This window comes from Dermatophagoides pteronyssinus, unplaced genomic scaffold, assembly GCF_027571235.1.
Source record: "Dermatophagoides pteronyssinus isolate colony J.1.1.1.1 unplaced genomic scaffold, Derpt_VIB-CSIC_2022.12 sq0011, whole genome shotgun sequence".
NCBI lineage: Eukaryota > Metazoa > Arthropoda > Arachnida > Sarcoptiformes > Pyroglyphidae > Dermatophagoides > Dermatophagoides pteronyssinus.
The window spans coordinates 1,187,495-1,208,869 of record NW_027461535.1 but is presented as its reverse complement, the minus strand read 5'-3'; the positions used below and the strand labels follow the sequence as shown (position 1 = coordinate 1,208,869).

The 21,375-nt window shown below is 28.9% G+C and overlaps 1 protein-coding gene and 1 long non-coding RNA gene across 4 annotated transcripts; both read left to right on the top strand.

Moving 5' to 3' along the window:
- Positions 1-9,015: 9,015 nt before the first annotated feature.
- On the top strand, positions 9,016-10,582 carry LOC142645433 (uncharacterized). The gene is made up of 2 exons (XR_012846561.1): positions 9,016-9,365; positions 9,599-10,582. It is a non-coding gene; the product is annotated as an uncharacterized LOC142645433 (long non-coding RNA).
- Positions 10,583-11,325: 743 nt separating this feature from the next.
- LOC113796290 (uncharacterized) lies at positions 11,326-19,190 on the top strand. 3 transcript variants are annotated; one of them, XM_075821614.1, is made up of 4 exons: positions 11,326-12,560; positions 18,021-18,317; positions 18,401-18,722; positions 18,793-19,190. In XM_075821614.1, exons 1-3 carry the CDS (start codon positions 11,575-11,577, stop codon positions 18,414-18,416), a joined length of 1,299 nt encoding a protein of 432 aa, XP_075677729.1. In that variant the 5' UTR covers positions 11,326-11,574; the 3' UTR covers positions 18,417-18,722; positions 18,793-19,190. The 3 variants fall into 3 exon arrangements, with proteins under 3 accessions (XP_075677729.1, XP_027202351.2, XP_027202344.2); XM_027346550.2 differs by having other exon boundaries at positions 11,327-12,559; positions 18,017-18,317; XM_027346543.2 differs by having other exon boundaries at positions 11,328-12,559; positions 18,017-18,309; positions 18,793-19,188.
- The last annotated feature ends 2,185 nt before the right edge of the window (positions 19,191-21,375 follow it).

The following is a 21,375-nucleotide window of genomic DNA, read 5'->3' as shown; positions in this document are numbered from 1 at the left end:
CATTCATCATCATCACTTCATGTCTCTCCGACTGTCTGTCATTTTCTCCAATTTTCTCCAAAAAATTTTTGACTTTTCTCTTTTACCATTTAATATTTTCAAACATCAAACATCAAACAACCAAAAAAAAAAATTATTCTTTCTTTGGTCGTCATCATCATCATATCCATATCAATGTATAGTATCAAAGTGTGCAGTCAGTAGTTAGTTGTCAGTCGTTCATTTCGATAGATAATATGGTAATGGTTTGGTAACGAAAGAACGAAAACGAAAAGATATTTTCATTTTCTCTGGAAAATGTCAGTCGACGACGAAGAGAAAAAATTGAATTGAAACGAAATGAAACTGGCAATCATACATAAGCAGAGTAAGATGATTGAGAAAAAAAAGGGTCAACAACAACAACAAACAAACAAACAAATATGGAATCACCCCTTTTTTTTTGGTAAAAGAGGGTAAACATCACTATTTCGTTCTGTTTTTCTGGATTCTATGACCAGAAAGAAGATTGACATATCAATTCGATAACAACAACAACATGAATGAATGTAAGAACCAGCCAAACATATACGAATATAGAATCCAAAAAGCCAGTAAAGAAACGATCACTTCACTTGTCAATCAAAATTTTTAATCATCTTTAACGTTTACTGACTTTTGTTCGTTCGTTGAAATGATGCTTAAAATTCTTGGCTGACTTGGCTGATTGACTGAGCTGGTTGTTCACCTGTTCAAATCATCATATGTCAAATAATTTTTTTTTTTTTTTTTTGGTTTTTGTGTTCAAAAGCCCGGATCAAACTACTAAAAATATTGATTTATATAGTCTTTGTTTCTGTTTCTGTTCGGTGTTTTTGTTTGTTTTTAAATCAAATCACGTTTTTTCTTGTTGTTTTTGCTGTGCGCACCGGTTTTCATGATTTTAATTATCCAGAACATCAGGTAGACAATATTTTTTTTCTTCATAGACAATTAAGAACCTACAGCATTGTTTTTTAGCCAAAAAACAAACAAACAAAAACTTTTGGCATTTTCTGTTCATCTGGTTCATCATCATTTAATCTTTAAAATTTATCGACCGATTCAATAATAAAAATGGAATGAAAATCGGTTGAATGAAAATCTAGGATTTTAGTTTCGTTTGTTGCTGATGTTTTTGGTTTTTGGAAAATCAATTATTAACCACCAAAAAAACAACAAACGTAATCATCATATTTAGTTGTTTTTTTATTTACTTATCATTTGCGATGTAACGTAATATAATAACCTCAACCATGATGATGATGATGATCTATTGATGTTTGATGCAAAACAAAACAAGCAAACAAACAGGTAAAAATCAAACAAGCAAACAAACATCGTGTACTTTTTGTTTTTGGTTTCGATCTGGCCATAGCATTCATTCATTCCTCAGGAGCTCAGTGATAGCCGAAGACATCTTTTTAGATTCATCAAAAAGATAATTTTTGCAAGATAAAAGTTAATTAATTATGATGAATTACAAACCTAAGTTTGTTGTTGTTGTTGTTCATCATAATCATCATCACTTAGGGAAGAAAAAAACATAAATAAATAAATCTTTTAACCCTTATGATTGATAAAAAAAAAAAAAAAAAAAAGGAGAAAAAAAAAAAAAAAAAAAGAAAAAGAAACAAATTGGCCAGATGTTCCAGATATTTTCAGTACAAGTTCATGATCAATAATTATCATATGATTAAATGAATGAAGAAGAAAAAACAAGAAAGAAATTTTCAACACCTGATTAGAATGATGAGTTGATGTTGTTGATGACGGCCAAGTTTATCAAAAGGTAAATTGGCTACCTGATTTTTTTTTATCTGATCTATTTTTTCGCTGTTGCTGCTGCTGTTTTTTTTATTGAAAAAAACGACAACGGCGACAACGAAAACATGAAAAAAATGCTACCATTTTTTTTATTACATTAACAAACGACTACGACGATATTTGGGCCAAACACATTTGGCTAAATTGGGCCATAAATTTTCTTTACTAATTTTGTTGTTGTTGTTATTATTATTATTACGTAACAATAATATCACCATTAGGGTACTCCATATAAACAAAAAACAGATTGAAAATCTAAAGAATCTATTAAATAAAAAGATAAAAGAAAATAAAAACTCGTGCGCATCATCATAACTATGATGATCATTGATGATGATAATGATGGTCGGTATTTACAATTTAGTTTTCAATGTTGTAATTCGTTGTTGTTAGTGGTTGTTACTATTAATAGTTACGCTCTCTCTCTCTCTCTCCCGCTCTCAACCATAATAATTTATGAGGTTTTTTTTATGAGTTTTAAGCCGAAAACAACAGTCCGGAATAAAATACCGTAACATAGTTGAAGATTTTTTTGTTTTGTCGAAACACCAGCAACAGCAACATAAACATATTTATTATATGTGCAACAGGCTAGAACAAAACAAAACAAAACAAAAAAAAAATTTCTTTCGGAAAACAAAAATCAAAAAACAAAAAACAACCCGGGCAAAACAAACAAACAAAAACATTGATCATTTTAATTCATTGAAAACCGAAACTTTTTTCCAATGAAAACCAAAAGCCAAAAATCCAAACTGAAAAGTTTCATTTTTTTTCGAACGAAAAAATGGCCAAAATATTTATTTAGTCTATCATTAACGATCTATACAGATTTTCGGTCAAATTCGTTTTGCCGGCTAATATAATTAAGCAAGGATCAAAAAATGTTTAACCTTGTTTACATCTTTGATCGCACAGATGTCTATATGAACCCTCTTAAAAGCTAAATAGTTTTTTTGTTGGTCATCCACAAAATTCATTGACCTTGTTACAAGTTTTTTTTATTTACAAAGAATCTTTGAAATCATATTATTCTAACCAATGGAAAAGAAGAAGAACTTGTCAAATTTAAATTCACAGAATTTTATTTGCTGCAGAACTTTATTCAATTCAATTCACAAAGAATCGTTGTTGTTGTCGTCGTTTGACAACTCAAGAATAAATAAAAAGAAAAAACTGATCAGAAACTAAACAGAAACTAAAAATTGTTTGGTTTTTTGATGATGATGATGTTGAACCAAACTAAACAAACATGAAAATTCAGGGTATTAACATATCATTTTTATTATTATTATTATTACTATTATCATATGCGATACTTTAGCATCACATACAGACAAACAAACAGGGTACGAAGAAAGAAGGAAAAAAATCTATAATATTATTGGATATTTTTGTTGATGAAGTTTGACGTTTTCATTCTTTTGGTTTTTTCATTCTTTCTTTTCACTTTTTATTAGTGGGGGTATTTTGGTTGATGTTGGTGGTGGCGGTGGTTGTTGTTGTTTCATTTTTGACGGAAAAAAAAAGAAAAGAAACGATAATATTGAGCTTTTACGAATCTTTTCGTTCATTCGGTTCGTCGAACACACTTTTCACTCTCTCTGGTTTGCTATATCTGCTCCATAATTTTCTGTTGAATTGAAGCTTTTCATCGCTTTCTCAATGTAGATTCTTTGAAAAAAAATATATGAAAATGAAAAAAAGGAATTACATTCACGAATCAATAGTTTGAATACTAAACGAGTGGAAGAAAAAGGAAAAAAAGAAGAAAACGCAAAGCCAACCAACCAACCAACCAATGATCCTAACCGATGTTGATGGGCAATGTGATTTTTTTTTCCGTACATTTTCTTCACACACACACAGAATATTCTTTGAATAAGATGAATGAAGAATTTTTTTTTCATTGAAAATGTTGATATTTAAGAATTTTCTTAGGGATTATCATCATCAATGAATGAATGAATATGATCCATAACCAAGAATGAAGAAAATAGGAAAAAAAACTGTTAGTAATAAGGTCTGAAATCTTTTCTTTCTTTCGTTTTCGTTTCACCGTCTTTGCTTGCATTGATCAGATGATGATGAAAATTGAATCGTGATTATTCATATATAGTTTATGCACCGATATTCATTGTTGTTCATTTGATCAATTCAACAATGATAGATAGGAAACAGAAAGATTTTATGGAAAGAAAATATAAGCAAAAAAGGAAATAAGAGAAAGAAAATGATGGACACGTGAGTTACACAGATACAGAGTTAATCATTGATCATGATCAATGATAGATAGAGTAGAGTAAAGATCACGATTATCTTCTCCAAAATAGTATCATAAATCATTATTTTTTTAAAATATCATTTCAGTTTGGTTTGTTTGCTATTTTTTTCCATCTTTTTTTTTTTTTTGCTTGTGTTAAATATTCATATATGTCATTGGGATGTGTGTATCTTTGCAAGGAAAAAAAAGGAGCAAAATTCAATGAAGAAGATTGCTGATTACTGATAGCCAAATTCATTTATAAGGCAGGTATAATTGAAAAAAAATTTTGGTCATTTTTTCTTTCTGAATGTTTATTTCAGGGTCGAAAACTAACAAAATTTGATTAGTATTTTTCGAAATGAATTTCCAAATGAAATGTTGACACACAAAAACACACCGTTAGACAATGGATTTAAAAAATGATAAATAGGATTTTTCATTGAGGCAACGAAACAAGCTTGAAAAAAAGATGATTAAGTCGAAAGATAAGCATCCTTATTTTCTTCAAGCATGTTTGCTAAACGAAAAAAAATTCACCTAAACATCAATCAATCAATCAATTGAATTGACCTTCAATCGATACACAAGCAAACAAACAGACAAACAAATCTTGTATAATTAAAATGATTAAATATTCATTGAAAATTTTACAAAATTTAAATAATTTTTAAAACTACAGGATTTTAATGAAGTGAAAAAATTGATCAAAGAAATTAGCTAAAAATCCTTGCGAAAATTACAAGACTACATCATAATCAAACACAAACTATAATCATCAGAAAGGTATTTAGCTTATTACTAACTTAGTACAAAAAAAGATATTTACAAAACTTAATCTAATTTATATGTAAAATTAATTACACTTGAATATCGTCATTGCCAATAGACATATGTATAATTTATAAATGATGATGATGATTTTGTTTGAAATAAAAAATAACATCAAACATGGATTGATTATACAACAAGAAAAATGTAGAATCATAAGATTTTTTTGGGGTTAAATTTTTCTGTTTGTTGAAAAAAAAAAAATAAAATACATTGTGAAACACAAAAGAGAATTGAATTGAAATTGCCAAAATGTAAATTTGATATGAAAGATAAAAATATTCTGGAAAAAAAAAACATTTTTTTGGCAAATGTTTCTCATCAAATTCATCATCAACAACATTGCCTTTTCCACAGTTCATCATCCGATGATGTTTAAATTCAATTTTTGCTGATGTTTTCGTTTTTGTTTGAATATTCTATTTAAGGATTCTTCGGTGTGTATGTTTGTCATATTTGTCTTTGGTTTTGTATCATTTTATTTCTCATTTACTTTGCTTGTTTGTTTGATTTTATAGTTTTGATAAACGATAATAATAATAATAATAATGTAACATTGTCATGGTATTTTGTCATGCATTTTTTTAATTTAGTTTTAACTAACTTTTCTTTTTTGATTCTCATTCATTTTCACTGATTTGATATTGAAATTATGGTTTTTTTTTCAAAAAAAAGAAGAAATTTTTCAGTCCTAAATTAGTTAAAACCTGCAAAAGATTTTTATTCAATGATAATCGTTGCTGTCTTGTTGTTGTAGTCATCATTGAATTGTCATTTCACTGCTCAAACACGAAAAATTCTAATTTTTCATATTCTTTATCGTCGAAAAACTAGAAGAATCGAGCAAAAAATACAACATTGTCGGAAAAAGAATCTCCTATATTTACGCAACGAAAAAAAACCATTTCCATTATGATGATGATAACAAAAACAAGACAACAACAGCAACAACAACAAAAGTTAACCAAAAAATAAATAAACAAATCTTTTGGTAGACCAGATAAATGCAAGTCAGAAATACTGTATACAATAGAACCAAAATTTTTTTGAATATCAGATTTTTCGTTCTCGTTTTGTTGTTGTTGTTGAATAAAATATCATTTTCAAATCAAATCAGATCGGATATTTATTACATTTTGTGTCAATGTGTGTGTCTATGGTGTGCATGAATGAATCAATATAGTGAATGTGTGTGAGAGATAGATAGATATGTAGATAACCGAAATAAATAAATCGATACCACTATCCCCCTCTTTCGGTTTTCCAGATTGGAAAAAAAGATGAGATGAGATGGCCACAGGACATTATTTTCAATTTAATTCATTTTTTGTTGTTGTTGTTGTTGTTGGAAAATATGAAACAACAAACGACAAAAAATCCCAAAAGCAATGATGATAATCAACAACAACAAAAACAACATAGTATAGAGCACACAGTGTTAAACTGAAATAAAAATGAATTTCTAAAATTTTCTATCTGCACGTGGTCATTTTAATGGTCGTATTGCTCGTTGTTGTCTATAATAAATCTGTCTTTTTTGCTCGTGCAAAATCTTTTCTTTTTTTTGAAACAACATTTATCATTTGGAAAAAAATGATAAATGGCCTTATTTTTTCTGTTCGGTTCTATCATTATTTTCCAACATTTGTTTGTTTCAATAGAGAAAATAAATATGGTCAGTGAACATTGTCACACACACACACACACACAAACATTATCTACAAATTTGGATCTCATTTTTTGGATTCACCATTTTTGAATTCAACAACAATGAGAGTTCATCATCATCAGAAGCATCAGCAGCAGAAAGAACATTTTTATGAAAATATATCCACCGAATATATGTGTGAATATGAAAAATGATTTTTCTTTCACAACTTGCCCACCAGAATAGATAGAGAATCACAGAAACCATGGGGAAAAAACATTGGAACAATGATAAAGCCAAAAATGATAAGAAGGAACAAAAAACATTTCAATGTTTATAGTTTTACTACTAGATCTAAATTCATTCATTCATTTTGTTTGATGTTCCATATGGATTCCAGAATAAAATAGTTCATTTCAACTAATTTTATGGAATGAAAACAACAACAAAGTATCTTCTTTTTCTTTTTTTCCTCAATAACCATACCGAATCCATTTTAAATATCAACCAAAAAAAAAACTACAGAAAAATGTCATAATCATTCGCTGTTGTTGTTGTTGTTGTTGTCGATTGTAGCTAAAAACCAAAACTAATTGGACAATACCGAATACATGTATCAAACTTATCAACGATGACGATTTTGAAATGATAAAGTTCAGTGATTGAGGTAGAGAAGGGAGGGAGAGAGAGAGAAAAGGTGGAGGAAAAGATGGATTTTTTACAAAAAACAAACTCCACCAAAAAAAATCCATTGAACTTGTGATTCAAAAATACTCAATTTCAATTTTGTCGACCGAAGAAAGGAAAGAAATATTCAAATTTGATTTACATAATAAAACAATTAATCAAAATATTGTTTTAAAAATATGGCGCCATATTTTTTCTTGTTGGTGGATAAATCATAACATGGAAATAAGCATTGCATTTGTCATGTCGGTGTGTGTGTTTGGTGAAAGAAAAATATTTACCGAAAAAATTTACATATTTTTTTCATGTGGATATATGCAATATGCAATAATCATCATAAGCATATAGTTTCTAGGGTTTTTCTCTGGTTTCCCCCCACAAATATAGATTTTTTTTTTCATTGAAAATTTTTCAATGAATTTTTTCCGTTGTTGTTGAAAAATTCAAAAATTTCTAGATTTTAAATGACAAAATGACCATCATTGTATAATCATCAAAGGACGATAATTATATATTAATCAATCAAAAAAAAGGTTAATTGTAGGGTTAATTTGTATTTTTCACGCCAGAAAAGCCCGTGTGTGAATCAAGTTTGAACAATCATGGCAGGACATTATCATCATAACACCATCATATCATTATTATCATCATTGAAGAAGTGACGAAGAAAAAAAACAAGTGCGAAAAAAAAAAGTTGATTTAATCTCATGACGTTTAATCTCTGTATGTCTCTTTTCAATCAAGGAAAAATTGATTTTTTCATCATTCAACGAACTGTCAAAAGTCAATTCGTTGCGAATTTTTTGTAGGATTTTCATTTTTTCCTAAAGCAGCTGTCATCATCATCAAAAAAAACAGGACGACAGAATGATAATCCTTTTTTCTTCAAAAGTGAAAAGAATTTGTCAATGAATTTTTTTGGTTGGAAAAAACCCAATTTTTCTTAATCCGCTTGTGATGTGATGACCAACATAGTGAACGAACGAACGAAATTTTTGATTGCTATTTTCTTAAATCAAAAATGATCAAAAAAATTCATTCAAGTAAATCAACAAAAAGTTGAAACATTCACACAAAATCAGAAACCAGAACAGACGAGAATTAGATCTTCAGAATTCAGATGATGAGTAAAAACTATGGACATCACTAATCTTGACTACTACTTGCCGGATGAAGAAACAAACAAACAAACAAACAAAAAACAGAATCAAAACAACATTCTAGGGTCCATTTTCTATCCGAATTCGTAGAAATCCTGTAGTTGAATGAAAAAAAAACATGAATGAATTGAGTCAATGGAAAAAAATGTTTCTGGATCCAAAAATGTTATCCAAAAAAAAATTGTGCGATTGTTGTTGTTACACTGTAGCTTTCTGTTGGTGGTATTCATATCCAATCATCGTAAACACATTTTGTAATTAAATGAGTATAAAAAATGGGCGGTCCTTATATCCACACATCTAATTCAAAACTATACCACTAGCATTGATTTTTTTTTTGTTACACTTTATGCTTCACTATTGGATAATAAGGCGGTCCTATATTACAGAAAATATATGATTCATGATGATGGGAGTTAAGAAGTGGGATAGTATCAATTGGAATTTGCAAAAACAGAAAAAAACAAACAAACAGACTACATCCAGTAAATGGAATGGCATCATTATTTGTTTGGATGTAGTAGTCAAGTTGGTAGCTATAATGATGAAGTTTTCAGATGAATTTCCAACAGAAAAAACAAAAAACTGCTATCTCCATCATTGAAACCGAAAATAATATTGAGAATATACTTTCGAAGAAAAAGATAATTTATTAATTTTTGTTGGTGGTGGTAGTTGTATCGAATCCAATGAATCAAATTCATCATCATCATCACCATCATCATTCATCAACGATGAATACTGCCACCACCACCACCGCCAAGATCAACTATTGTTGTTGTTGTTGTTGTTGCCATAAATAATATTTGAAAAATTCTATCATCCTATGCGCATCAATTTCCGACAATAGAATGTGTGTGAGAAAAATGTTTACCGCCTATATTTTTCTTTTCTATTCAAATTCATTCAATGATAGTGGTATAACAGAATGGTGAGAAAAAATTTGTTTGTTTTGTCCTATCCCATTTTCAAATCAAACAACAACAACAACAACGAAACATTGTGTAACAGATCAAAAAAATAGTGATGTAAAATTGATGCGTTCAACGCACGCGTATCAAATTTTTAAACCAATTGGATGATGTTTCTGATACATTCCTCTCTCACTATTTTTCTCTTGATAATCATGATTATGATTTGTATCCCTTGGTTGTAAAAAAAAAGTTACGTAGTTCCAATGGTTGATCCACACACACACCACTACTACTTCTACCATCCATTTAACCATCGTAATGATAACAACAAATCCAGACGCCACTATCTCGATTTCTCTTCATCATCATCATCATCACCATCATCAACATCAAGAGAAATATTATTCAAGCGGTGAATTTTGAATTTCAAGAAGAAAAAAGAGAAGAATTTGAAACAAACTGAAAAAAAGACAGAAAAAAGAAAATAATAATAGAAGCCGACATCCAAAAACAAATTCATTTATAGACTACTAGGCGCGATAAAAACACGCCATACACCAAATATTTTGAATCCAATGAAATTGTGTTGAACAACAGAATCTCGCGCGCCTTTTTTTACATTTCTGTTTTCATTTCATTCATTCAACATCAAATGAATGAAACAGACAGTCAAAAATTTCATTCTTTCATTTCACAATTCGACGACATACTACTACCGAAACAATCTTCATTTTTTTACGGATATCAACCAAGAAGAAATTTTTTCGAAAACCCAAACAACCAAGAAGATTTTTATTATGATTTTTTTTCGTTCGTTTAGAAAGAATTTATCGAATTCAAACCTAGAAAATTAGAAAAATAGTCAAGTATATCAAACGATAACCAAAAACCAAATATCAACATTTTTGTTTTGACAATGGTCATGACTAGATCATCATCATCAACATTGTGAAAGAATTTCCGAAATAAAAAATTCTTGTTATAAATTCTTGATCGACTTTGACTTAGAAAAAAAAACAAACTTCAAAATCGAAATTTCGACTTTGTCAATTTTTTTTCAAACAAAAAAATTTCTCTGCAGCATCCAATGACCATCATAATTTAAATCAACACATCATCGTCAACAACATCATCAGGATCATCATTCGAAAAATAAATTAATTTCATTTTCCTCAATTCAATTCATCATCCGCCGCATCAATTGATTAATTGAATTCAATTAAACAAACAACAACAGTCAATCAATCTTTTGTAAGTGGATGTAAAAAACCCGGCGAAAAAAAAATTTGAAAATTTTTCTTTGAAAAAAAATATTGGCGCCAAATTTTTATTGCTGGCTCCACTTCTGGTGTAGTGTTTTTGTCTTCAGTGTTTTTTGTCTGTGTGTGTGTGTCTCTGTGTGATCGTTCCAACAGTTTCTAGTCTCAATTCTATTTCGACGCAGAATCTTGAAGAAAAAACACGAGGTATTTTTTGGATGCGAAAAATAAATAATTTTCGGGAAATTTTCCAGAAAAAAAGTAAGAATTTTTCCCGGGAAAAAAATTATCAGTAAAAAAACAAATTATTGAGATCATCGATCGATCGGTTGATTTATCGATCGATATCGGTCATATCATTTGTGATGTGATGTGACGACACCCTTTTCAACGTAAAAAACTGTGTATCTCTTTCTTTCGGTGCAAAAAAAATAAAAACGGATTTTTCGACCAACGCTGAATATTTCTTCTCAAAACTTCAATCTTTCAATCTTTTGACAAGAAAATTGGCTTGAACTAGTTTTTTTTTGTTTTCAGCATCATCAGAAGAAACTTCGAAACTTATCAAAAATTCAACAATTGTTGTTCAATAAGTGGTGAAAAAACTGTGTGTGTAGATCGTGTATTTTTGATCTATAAAAAAAATTAATCGATTGATCGATTGATTGATTGATTCGATGAGAGATTTGTTGTTGTTATCGTTTTGTTGTTACTTAATAAATTGATTGAAATCTATTCACCAAAAATTGCTTGGAATAATGCCGTAGTAGAAAATTATTTTACCGGTACAGATGCTGAAGATGAGGTAAACAATATTAATGATAACGAATTTGATTCAATAATAAACAACGAAGATAATAATAATAATAATAATATCCGATCGATAATAACCGGTGAAATTAATAATAATAATAATAACGAAATATCAAAACAAACAACAATAATAACCGATTCGGTATTTGATTCAATGAGCTCTTATCAATTTGTTAATTCATTAAGCTCGTGCTATGGGCCGAGCCGTGGAGATAATGGTACAGCTGCAGCGGCTGTAGCTGCTGATTATTATTCACAACAAGTTTATAATAGTTGGTCATCGAATCCATCAGCGGCTGCTGCATCAGCAGCAGTTGCGGCAGCAGCCGCTGCTGTTGGTCAATCACCAACATCATCACCATATACAGCTTATTTACAACAAAATGGTGGTGGTGGTGGACAAGGACCTGGAGGTCCCGGTGTTCAAGATCATCATCATCAACAACAGCATCATAATTCACATCAAACATCGCATCCATTATCAGCAACACATCATCGAGACATTTATAATACAGCGGCAGCAGCAGCAGCCGCTGTATGTTCACAACAACAAGCACTAGTTGGTGGCCAACAACCAGGTGTAACAAATAATCGTTTGGTCAATAGTCATCCACAACATCATCAACAACATCCACATCATCAACAAACAAATAGCCAACAACAACAATTAATGCAATCACAATTATCACAATTACAGCAACAAGCGGCAGTTGTTGCCGCAACGAGGCAATCAACAAATACATCACCACAATCAAGCTGTAAATTTGGTATTGGTGATCCATCACAATCACCACAAGATCTCAGTACATCAAGTGGTGGTGCTGGTCAATCACCGGAACCGCCATCTACACAACAACAACAACAACCACCATCATCATCATCAGCATCATCATCATCATTAAATATACCATCAACATTACAATCAACACATAATAATAATAATAATAATAATAATCAATCATTAACACGTGTTAATCATTCTAATCAAAATTCCAGTAGCTCAACAACAACAACCGGTAATGGTCAAACAAACAGTCATCATAATAATAGTAAATTTAATTCACAAAATAATAATAACAGTGGTGGTGGTAATCCACCACATATTTATCCATGGATGAGAAAAGTACATGTTGGTCAAAGTAAGTTAAATTATTATTGGAAGAAGAAAAGGAAAGGAAATAAAATGAAAATAAAGCTTATCTATCAAATCATTCATTAAAACACTCATTTAACTATGGTGTTGACAATCAATGTTTTTGGTCTATATAAACATTGTCGGTGTGTTTGGGAAAATGTCCAGAAGAAGGAAAAAAAACATTCAAATTCAATGCTAATCTTAATTACAAACATGATGAATATTTAAAAAAAGAAAAAAAATTTACATCAAAACAGCAACAGCAGTAGTAGAAGAACATTCTCTCACTTGCACTGAATAGTGATTACATACAATTCAATTCAATTCAATTCAATTTTCAGTAGAAATCATTTAGTTAGTTAGTTAGTTAGTGAAAATGACTTTTAAAATGATGTTTATTATTGCTATTATATCATCATATAATCATTGCATTTTCAAGTAACAACAAAATATATATTTTGTAAGATTGTGTTTCTTTTTCTGTATATGCACACACACACATTTGATCATTCTTGAAGCATATGATCATCAACCAAAAAAAGGAATAAGGAAAAAAAAACTTGACATACCTGTTTTTGTTGTTGTTTTCTTTGATGCTTTTTGATGGTCGGTTGGTTGACTTTGCAGAAACCAAATAAGATTCTTTTTTTTACAAAATCTTCTTCTTTATTTTGTTCAAACATGATGATGAAGATGATCATTTTGTTTTCTGTTGTCTATGAATGATAATGATAATAATTCTTTCATTCAATTGCATGGATGGTTGAGAATTTTGATTGTTTGTTTGTTTGTTTGTTATCATTGTTGCACCGAAACAAAACGAAGCAAAAAAATGAATTACAAACAACCGAGAAAAACAAGTGGAGAAAAAAATGAATTTTTCTTGAATTCAATTTTTCAACTGATCACTACTTATCAAATCGATTGATTCACTGATTTGATATCGTGGTTAAATACGGAAATCTTTAAGAATTTTGCAAATAACCAAAAATTTTTCACTTGATTCAAATAGCTAACGAATCAAACGGCTAAAATAATTGTTTGTGTGTGTGTGTGTGTGTGAATCTTGGATCCAAAATATCAAATAAACGAAGGAAAAATTTGAAAAACACCAAATATATAATGTAAGAAAATATGGTTTTCTTGAAACTACCAACAACAAAATGACTATAGATGATTATGAATGATGATCATCATCCTGATGATGATAATCATCCATAATAATAATACATTTTTTGTTCACTTGTTTGGAACATACTTATACAAGCCCCACACCAATATCATTTTCATCATTATTGTTATTGTTGGGTGTAAAAAGGAAGAAAAGAAACGAAAAAAAATATGTAAAATGTGTGTGTAAAATTCACACACCAAACACCAAAGGTCATGTTGATAATGATTTTTTTCTACCTTTTTTTGTACTGAAGATGGATTTTTTCATTTTTTTGGAAAAAAATGAAGAATGGATTTTCCATCTTTGAATTGAATAAATTGAAAGAAAAGCGGAAAAAAATATGAATTTTGTTTTTGGTTTTCTTGTTGTTGTTGTTGGTTGAACAGTTATAATTATTTGTTACACCAGAAAAATCATGATTATCAACAACAAAACTACAATGTTTTTTGTATGTATCACATACAAACAAAACACCGAGAGAAAATTGTATCATGCTAATGATTTTTCTTTCTTTCTTTCTTCCATTGGTTACAATTGTCAATTTTTTCTCGTCTTCGTTTCGGGTTTATTGTGTTCAAAATTCGGGATATTAATGATCTTTTTTTCTTGCTTGCTTGCTTGCTTGTCACAACAACCAGAGCAGATGAGCAAATATCTATCTCTTCTTTCATTTCATTTCATTCGGTGTAAATCAGGTAAACACCATAGCGTACAATGATTTTCTTCCTGTATCACACACATAGATTCAGGCAGAAAAATATTGCGACATTTTTTCCAAATGAAAAGACCAGAAAAATCCTAATGCATTTTCAGTGGTTGTCATCGCTGAATGAATGAATATTTAAAAAAAAATGATTTTATTGCACCCTTGTGTGTGTGTGTGCGTGTTTCATTCATTCATTTACATTTGCCAAAACACTTTAAAAATAAACCCAATGATGATGATCAATGATTAAATTTTACATATGGTTTTCTTTTCGTTTGTCAAAAATAACCCAAAAGAATAACCAAAATAACCATGTAAGAATAACCAAAAAGATTTTCTTTCCGACTGACCATGTTTTTTGTTTGATTTATTTAACCATTGCTTGATCCATAAGCAAGCAAAAAAAAGATGTCCAATCAATTGATAATATTGACCAAAATTTTTTTGGAACCATCAAAATATCCATAGTGTTTCCAAATAGAAAAATAAATAATGATAGTTGAAAGAAAAAAGAAAATTGCGACAGAAAAATCATTTATTAATATGACACATTTTCTACAGTGTCCAAAAACAACAACCAGCCAAAAAGATCATTAATCTCAATGATATACCTGGTGGATATATCAGCAGAAGAAGAAGAAAAACATTATTCACATTTCTAATATGGTGGTCAAATAACCGCACACACACAAACAATACCTTGTTTTTACTTTTTACAAAGGTGTTTTTCGTGAAAAACTGTATTTTCTCTTGTTATGTTGCTGTTATGACATATCAAAAAAAATTTGTAATAACCAAGAAGAAACATGTGATAGTTTTTTGTTTGTTTGTTTGTTGTTTAGTTTTATCATCCAAAGACGTAAACATGTCAAATACAGAAAACGAAAAACCATCTAGATTTACTTTTATTCCTGACATTTTTTTTCCTGATTTGCACACCGGTGTGAATATATTTCATATGAAGTGAGAGTGTTTGAGGGAAAAAAATGATCCAAAACAATGAAACCAAAGACGAAAAAGAAAACTATTAATTTTAATTATGAAATAGACAGCGAGAGAAAGAAAGAGATGACACCTTTTTCATATGGTTCGACATGTATATGTTTGTTTGTTTTCATTCACTTTCATCATTTTGATATTCATCAAAATTCTTGTTGTTGATGGTGTTGGTGGTGATGATCCATAAACAAAAAATAATGTCACCATATTCATAATCATCATTATTCGATTACAAGGTGAAATTTAGTTGAATTAATCAATGGAGAAAATGAAAATCATTTGCAAATTGCTTTTCGTTATTGTAAAAACAAACAGAGAATGAAACAAACCATTTTCCATTATTAATGGCTTTTAATTGATGATTTTTATTATTTAGATATAAAATTACATTCAACAAATCAAAACAAACCAAAATTGTTTATGTTATTTTTGGATTTTCTTTGCAATAATAAAAACAATGTCGGATCAAAATGAGAAAAAGTGAGAAAGATTTATTACTTATTATTATTTGATACAGTGCCTGTCATCAATTTATTGACTTATTGTTTTATTTGAAACAACAAGAAGAAGAATTCCCGAAAAATCTGAATAATCCAGAATTTAAAGAAAAGAAGAAAGTTTTTTTGTTTACAATTTCTTTCTTCTCATTTTGTTTTCATTGCATAAATCAATCCCTGTGAAATTTGAATATTCTGGTATGTGTGTAGTAAATAAACAGTAAAAAACAGCCAAAACATTGATCCCAAATCTCTTTAGTTTTTTCATCATCATCGAAAAAACAAAAAAACATCATAATGAATATGATGAAAAGAAATATTCTCAGAAATTCAGACTTGTCAATCGATACTTTTTTTCACTCTGTTTTTTTTACTTTGTTTTTTCATTCTTTTGACATGTTTTGATTGTTTCATTCTCTCGCTCTCTTGATTCAATTTCACTAAACAAAAAACCGAAAACGAACGAACGGGAAAAAATCTCGTGCAAAAAAAAAAACATCATCCATATCATCCTCATTCGTTGATGCAAAAACCAAGAAGAAGAAAAGAATGCACTATGGAAAATTGCAAAAATCTCATTGACTATTTTTATATTTTTGGATATTTTTGTTTTTTGCTTTGCTCTTGATTTGATTCTCACTCTTTCTCTATAATCTTTTTACTGTAATGCATTTTGGATGCAGTTTAGTGAATGAATGCATGAACAAAGGAAAAAAAGTGATGCGAAAAAAAAGCCAAAAAGACTAAGAAAAAAAAATATCTAAGAAGAAATTCATTTTGATTGGCAGTTTGACAGTTTTTTCATTCATCGTAATTTTTTTTCTTTTCATTCACTTCTTCTTGCTTTACATACTTTCCCTTGTTTGCTGCTTGATGATGATGCTTTGTGAATTGAAATGAAATGAAATAAAAAAGAAGGATGCATCTCAGGCAAAAAAAAACAGGCAGTGAAGAAAGAAAACTTGAATATTGAAAACTGAAAACTGAAAACTGAATATATCTATTTTGAAGAAGATGAATAATGAAAAATATTGTGCCATTGATGATGATGAACTTCTTGTTTGTTTGATTTTCATAATATACCGAGAATATTGGATAGGAGAGAGAGAAAAACTTCTTAAGAGTTTTACAAAGGTTTGGATTTCTGGGTTTGATGCCAGTTATCATAATAATAATAATGATAATTAACACTAGTCAAATCTTAAAGGAAAAAAAATTAAGTTTATTGATTTTGATTTTGGATCATCCTTTTTGTGGATCATCCGTTTTTAAAATGTTTTTGGAAAATCTTTTACTAAATAAGCGAGAATTCATACGATTCTTCTGGTTTTTTGCATTTGAAATTTGAGCTGTCAATTTTTCAAGAATTTTTCTTTTTCTCCGTTTTGTTTTTCTCTGATCTTCCATTATTGTATTTCATTGTTGACTTTTTCTTCTTCGTTAATTTTCTGTGGGTAAACGACTGTCGTCAACATTTCTAATTTCATTTCATTTCATTTCAGCTAAAATGTTTTAGTTTCCCAAATAAACTCAAACCAACTCAAACCAAACAATCAACTTTATTCTCTTTTAGCTTTCATTCATTTCAACCAAGAGAAAAATCAAAAAACCAGAAACCAAATGAAACAGAATTACAAAACATAAAGTAAATTTACTAAATGATAATGTAATAATGTATCATCCAAAAATGAATTTGAAATAAAAAAAAACATTAGATTTTCTTTCACTTCTCAAAGGGAAAAACATTTTGTCAAATTCAAATAGCATCAGGTGGTGAAATGAATGTGTTTATAAAGACATGTGTTAATGGAAATTAAATTGGAAAATAATTTTCTCATTTTTTTACAAACAGAACAACAGAAAAGATAATAAAATGATTGAATCAGAAAACTAACTGAACATTTTTTGATTTGATTTTGATTGTTTTTATATAAGTATGATTGTTATTGTTGTTGTTGTTGTTATTTACTGAATGATAATTCCAAAATGATTTTTTGCCATCACATTTTTTTCAAATCAAAATTTGTTATTCTTCACTGTTTGTCTCTTGTAATTTTTTCTTTTTCTTCCTTTATTTCAAACCAGATGGAGTGAATTCAATGGGCGAAACAAAACGACAACGTACATCATATACAAGATATCAAACATTGGAATTGGAAAAAGAATTTCATTTTAATCGTTATTTAACACGTAGACGTCGTATTGAAATTGCACATTCACTTTGTCTAAGTGAACGACAGATAAAAATTTGGTTTCAAAATCGTAGAATGAAATGGAAAAAAGAACATAAAATGCAAAGTGTTATACCACCACAATTACCTCAAATGCTTGGTCCAATTGATCATCATTTACATCATCATTTACATGGTGAAACAAAGGTAAAAGGGTAAATTATTGCTGTTTTCTTCTTTCAAAAATATCAAAATTTTAATAACTTTTTTTCTTTCATTTCCCAAAAACAACCAACAGATATTTTCAGCTTTAAATTGATTTATCCATACATAACGAATCAAACAGAATCCACAGTCGAATTTTTTCAATACAAAACCGGTCGTGTTTTTTAGTCGTCATCAAACACACACACACGTGTAACACGTGCAAACCGAAAACAAACTTTTTCAATTTTCAATTTTGCAATATCATTCATTCAAAACAAAACAAAACAAAAAGTAAACAAAATTTTCCAAATCCTAATCAACCGATGATGAAATCAAAACATTCATTGTTTAAATGTCATCATTCTAATCGATTTTAAATTGTGCAAAGAAGTAGAAGATGAAAAAAATCAAAGGTAAACTTTGAAATGTCAAATTTTTTTTTGTTTGATTAGTTTTTTTTAACGAATTTTTACTCGAAAACAGATTTACAACAACAGCAAAAGTCTTTCGCAAGTCACAAAATATGATTGACAATATGATTGAACGACGACGACGACAGCGACAAACAGTTTTTTCATCTTTATCATCATCATCATCACCCAATAATTAATCATCAATTTGGATCCCACCTATAAATTTGATAAATTTTCTCTCACATGCGCTCTATTTATCTTTCTTCAACTGTCATACAATACGCCCACACACACAATACACACCTGAAAATTAATGTAAAAAAAATGTTTTTTTTAATTTAAAAAACACCTATTTATTTCATTGATATCATTCATTTCATTTGAAAATCCAGAACAGAATTGAGAATTTTTAGCCAAAAGAAAAAAAACAAGAAAATCACATGAAAAACAACAACAAAAACAGAAATAATTTCGTTTGATAAAATTGAATAAAACAACAACAACATTTTCAATATCCATCATCCATCATCAAGTATCATGCATTTTATTTCAACATTCATTCATTCATTCATCAATCATCATTTCATTACATTACTTCTTCCTATAAATATTGACTTTATGATTATTCAATGTATTACATGATTTTTTTTCTCTGATTTGAATCGATTCAAATCTTTTATCGAATAATAACTATTATTACTATTGATTGATTGATTGATTTGTAATCAATAAATTTTGATTTGATTTTTAGTCATATCACCCAAACAAACAAACATTACATACACCTGAATTACACACACACACACACCTGTGGACTAAATAGGTAAACTTACATGTAATTTTTTCTTGTCTTCTTTATTCTGTCTTCATATGTTTCGCTATCGATTCACAAACAAACAAACAAACCAAACATACATCGACAATGTCATTGATTTTTAAATAATAAAAAAAATTTTCATTTTTTTTTTCATTCTAGTTTCGATTCAAACAAACAAACATCTAAATATATTAAAAATATTAATGATAAATAAATAAAGAAATGAAATAATCATCATTTGCAATCAATTTTTGAAATTAAAATCATTTTCCTAAAATTTCCGTTAAATATGGCTATAAAGCCGAAAGGCAAATTTTTTAAGCATTCAACAATGAATTTTTTAATCTAAATATTTTTTATTGAAGAAAATGGGCAAGCTACTGATGTTTAATATTCATTATATGTTGATTAATTGGCGTGTTTTTTTCATTTGTAAAAAGAAAAAAAAAGTAAATTCAAACAGGTTTTGTTTTGTTTTGTTTGGTGGAAACATTCCTATAAAATTTTTCCAATTCAAATTCAATTCAAAATCGATACGATTTTGATTGATGATTTGATTTTGTTTCTTTTGGCCAAGAAAAAGGAATGAAAAAAAGGTAGCATTTTTAAAGGTGAAAATGGAAAATTCAAACTTTGAAAATTTCATTTCAGTTTGCCTTTGCATAACGAAAAATTTTGAATCCACAACTATAGATGGAGTACAAGATCCGGTTCTCTCTCTATTATTTGACGCCCAAGATGTCTTTTTCACCGAAAAAAAACGAATCCAAACCTTAACGATAAAAATGTGAAAACAAAAATCAGCCAAATGCGCATGCGATTTTCCGATTTTTTTGTCAGTTTAGTTCAAAACAGATACAAACAACCCGAGAAAATAAAGCCTACACCCTCCTGGTTTCTCTCGGTGTATCACATTTGGCTTTGTCCATTATAAACAACATTTTTCTTTTTCTTTTTTTTTTGGATAATGGTGGCGCGCATTGTATCAAATTGCATTATAATGAATGTATCGATTTGGCTTTTCGTCTTTTTTTTGCTCGTTATTTCGTAAAAAATAACAAGAACAACAACCATAAAAACAACTTTAAAATGGTAAGTATCATAAAAATATTTCATTTTCAAAATCGTTTTTATCCATTTATTTATTGATTTTACATAGGTTGTTTTTGGTTAATTTGAACAAAAAGAAAGAAACATGAAAAAAGAAACCATAATGATATTTATTTGGCCCAAAGTATTTTACCGGTGTTATTTTTTTCGTTGATGGTTGGTTGTAAATCATAAAAAAAATCATTTGAAAAACTTAACAGGAATTTCAAAATGTTTTTATGGCCACCACCACCATAATGTTCAATTTGGTGGTGGTGGTGGTGGACAACGGTCATCAATGAAAAAAAAATGTTTGACAACAAGCAAAAAAAACTTCAGAAGAAACTTTGAAAGAAATTTCAAATGTTTTTTCCCAAGTAAGTAACATCTTTATCTATTAAATTATGGCAAAAAAATTCATTCATTTTTCATTCATTTACAGACATTTTACCTATAATTGACTTATTAAACAAACGAAAAAGAAGATCAATTACTTCAAAAAAATCATCGGCTATTTGATAATGTTTTGGTTGTTAAATCTCTGGAGACCAGATCATTTTATCTTTGTTTTGTTTTGGTGTTAAGAATGTCAAAAGAATGGGCCACATGTTGTTTGTAAATCTTTGTTGTTGTTGGGTGTGTAAAAAGGCAATGGCAGAAATGTCAAAACAAAACAAAACAACTTTCTTCGAATCCAAAAAACTGAATGAATTTGATTAATTGAAAAAAATGAAATTCATTTTTCAA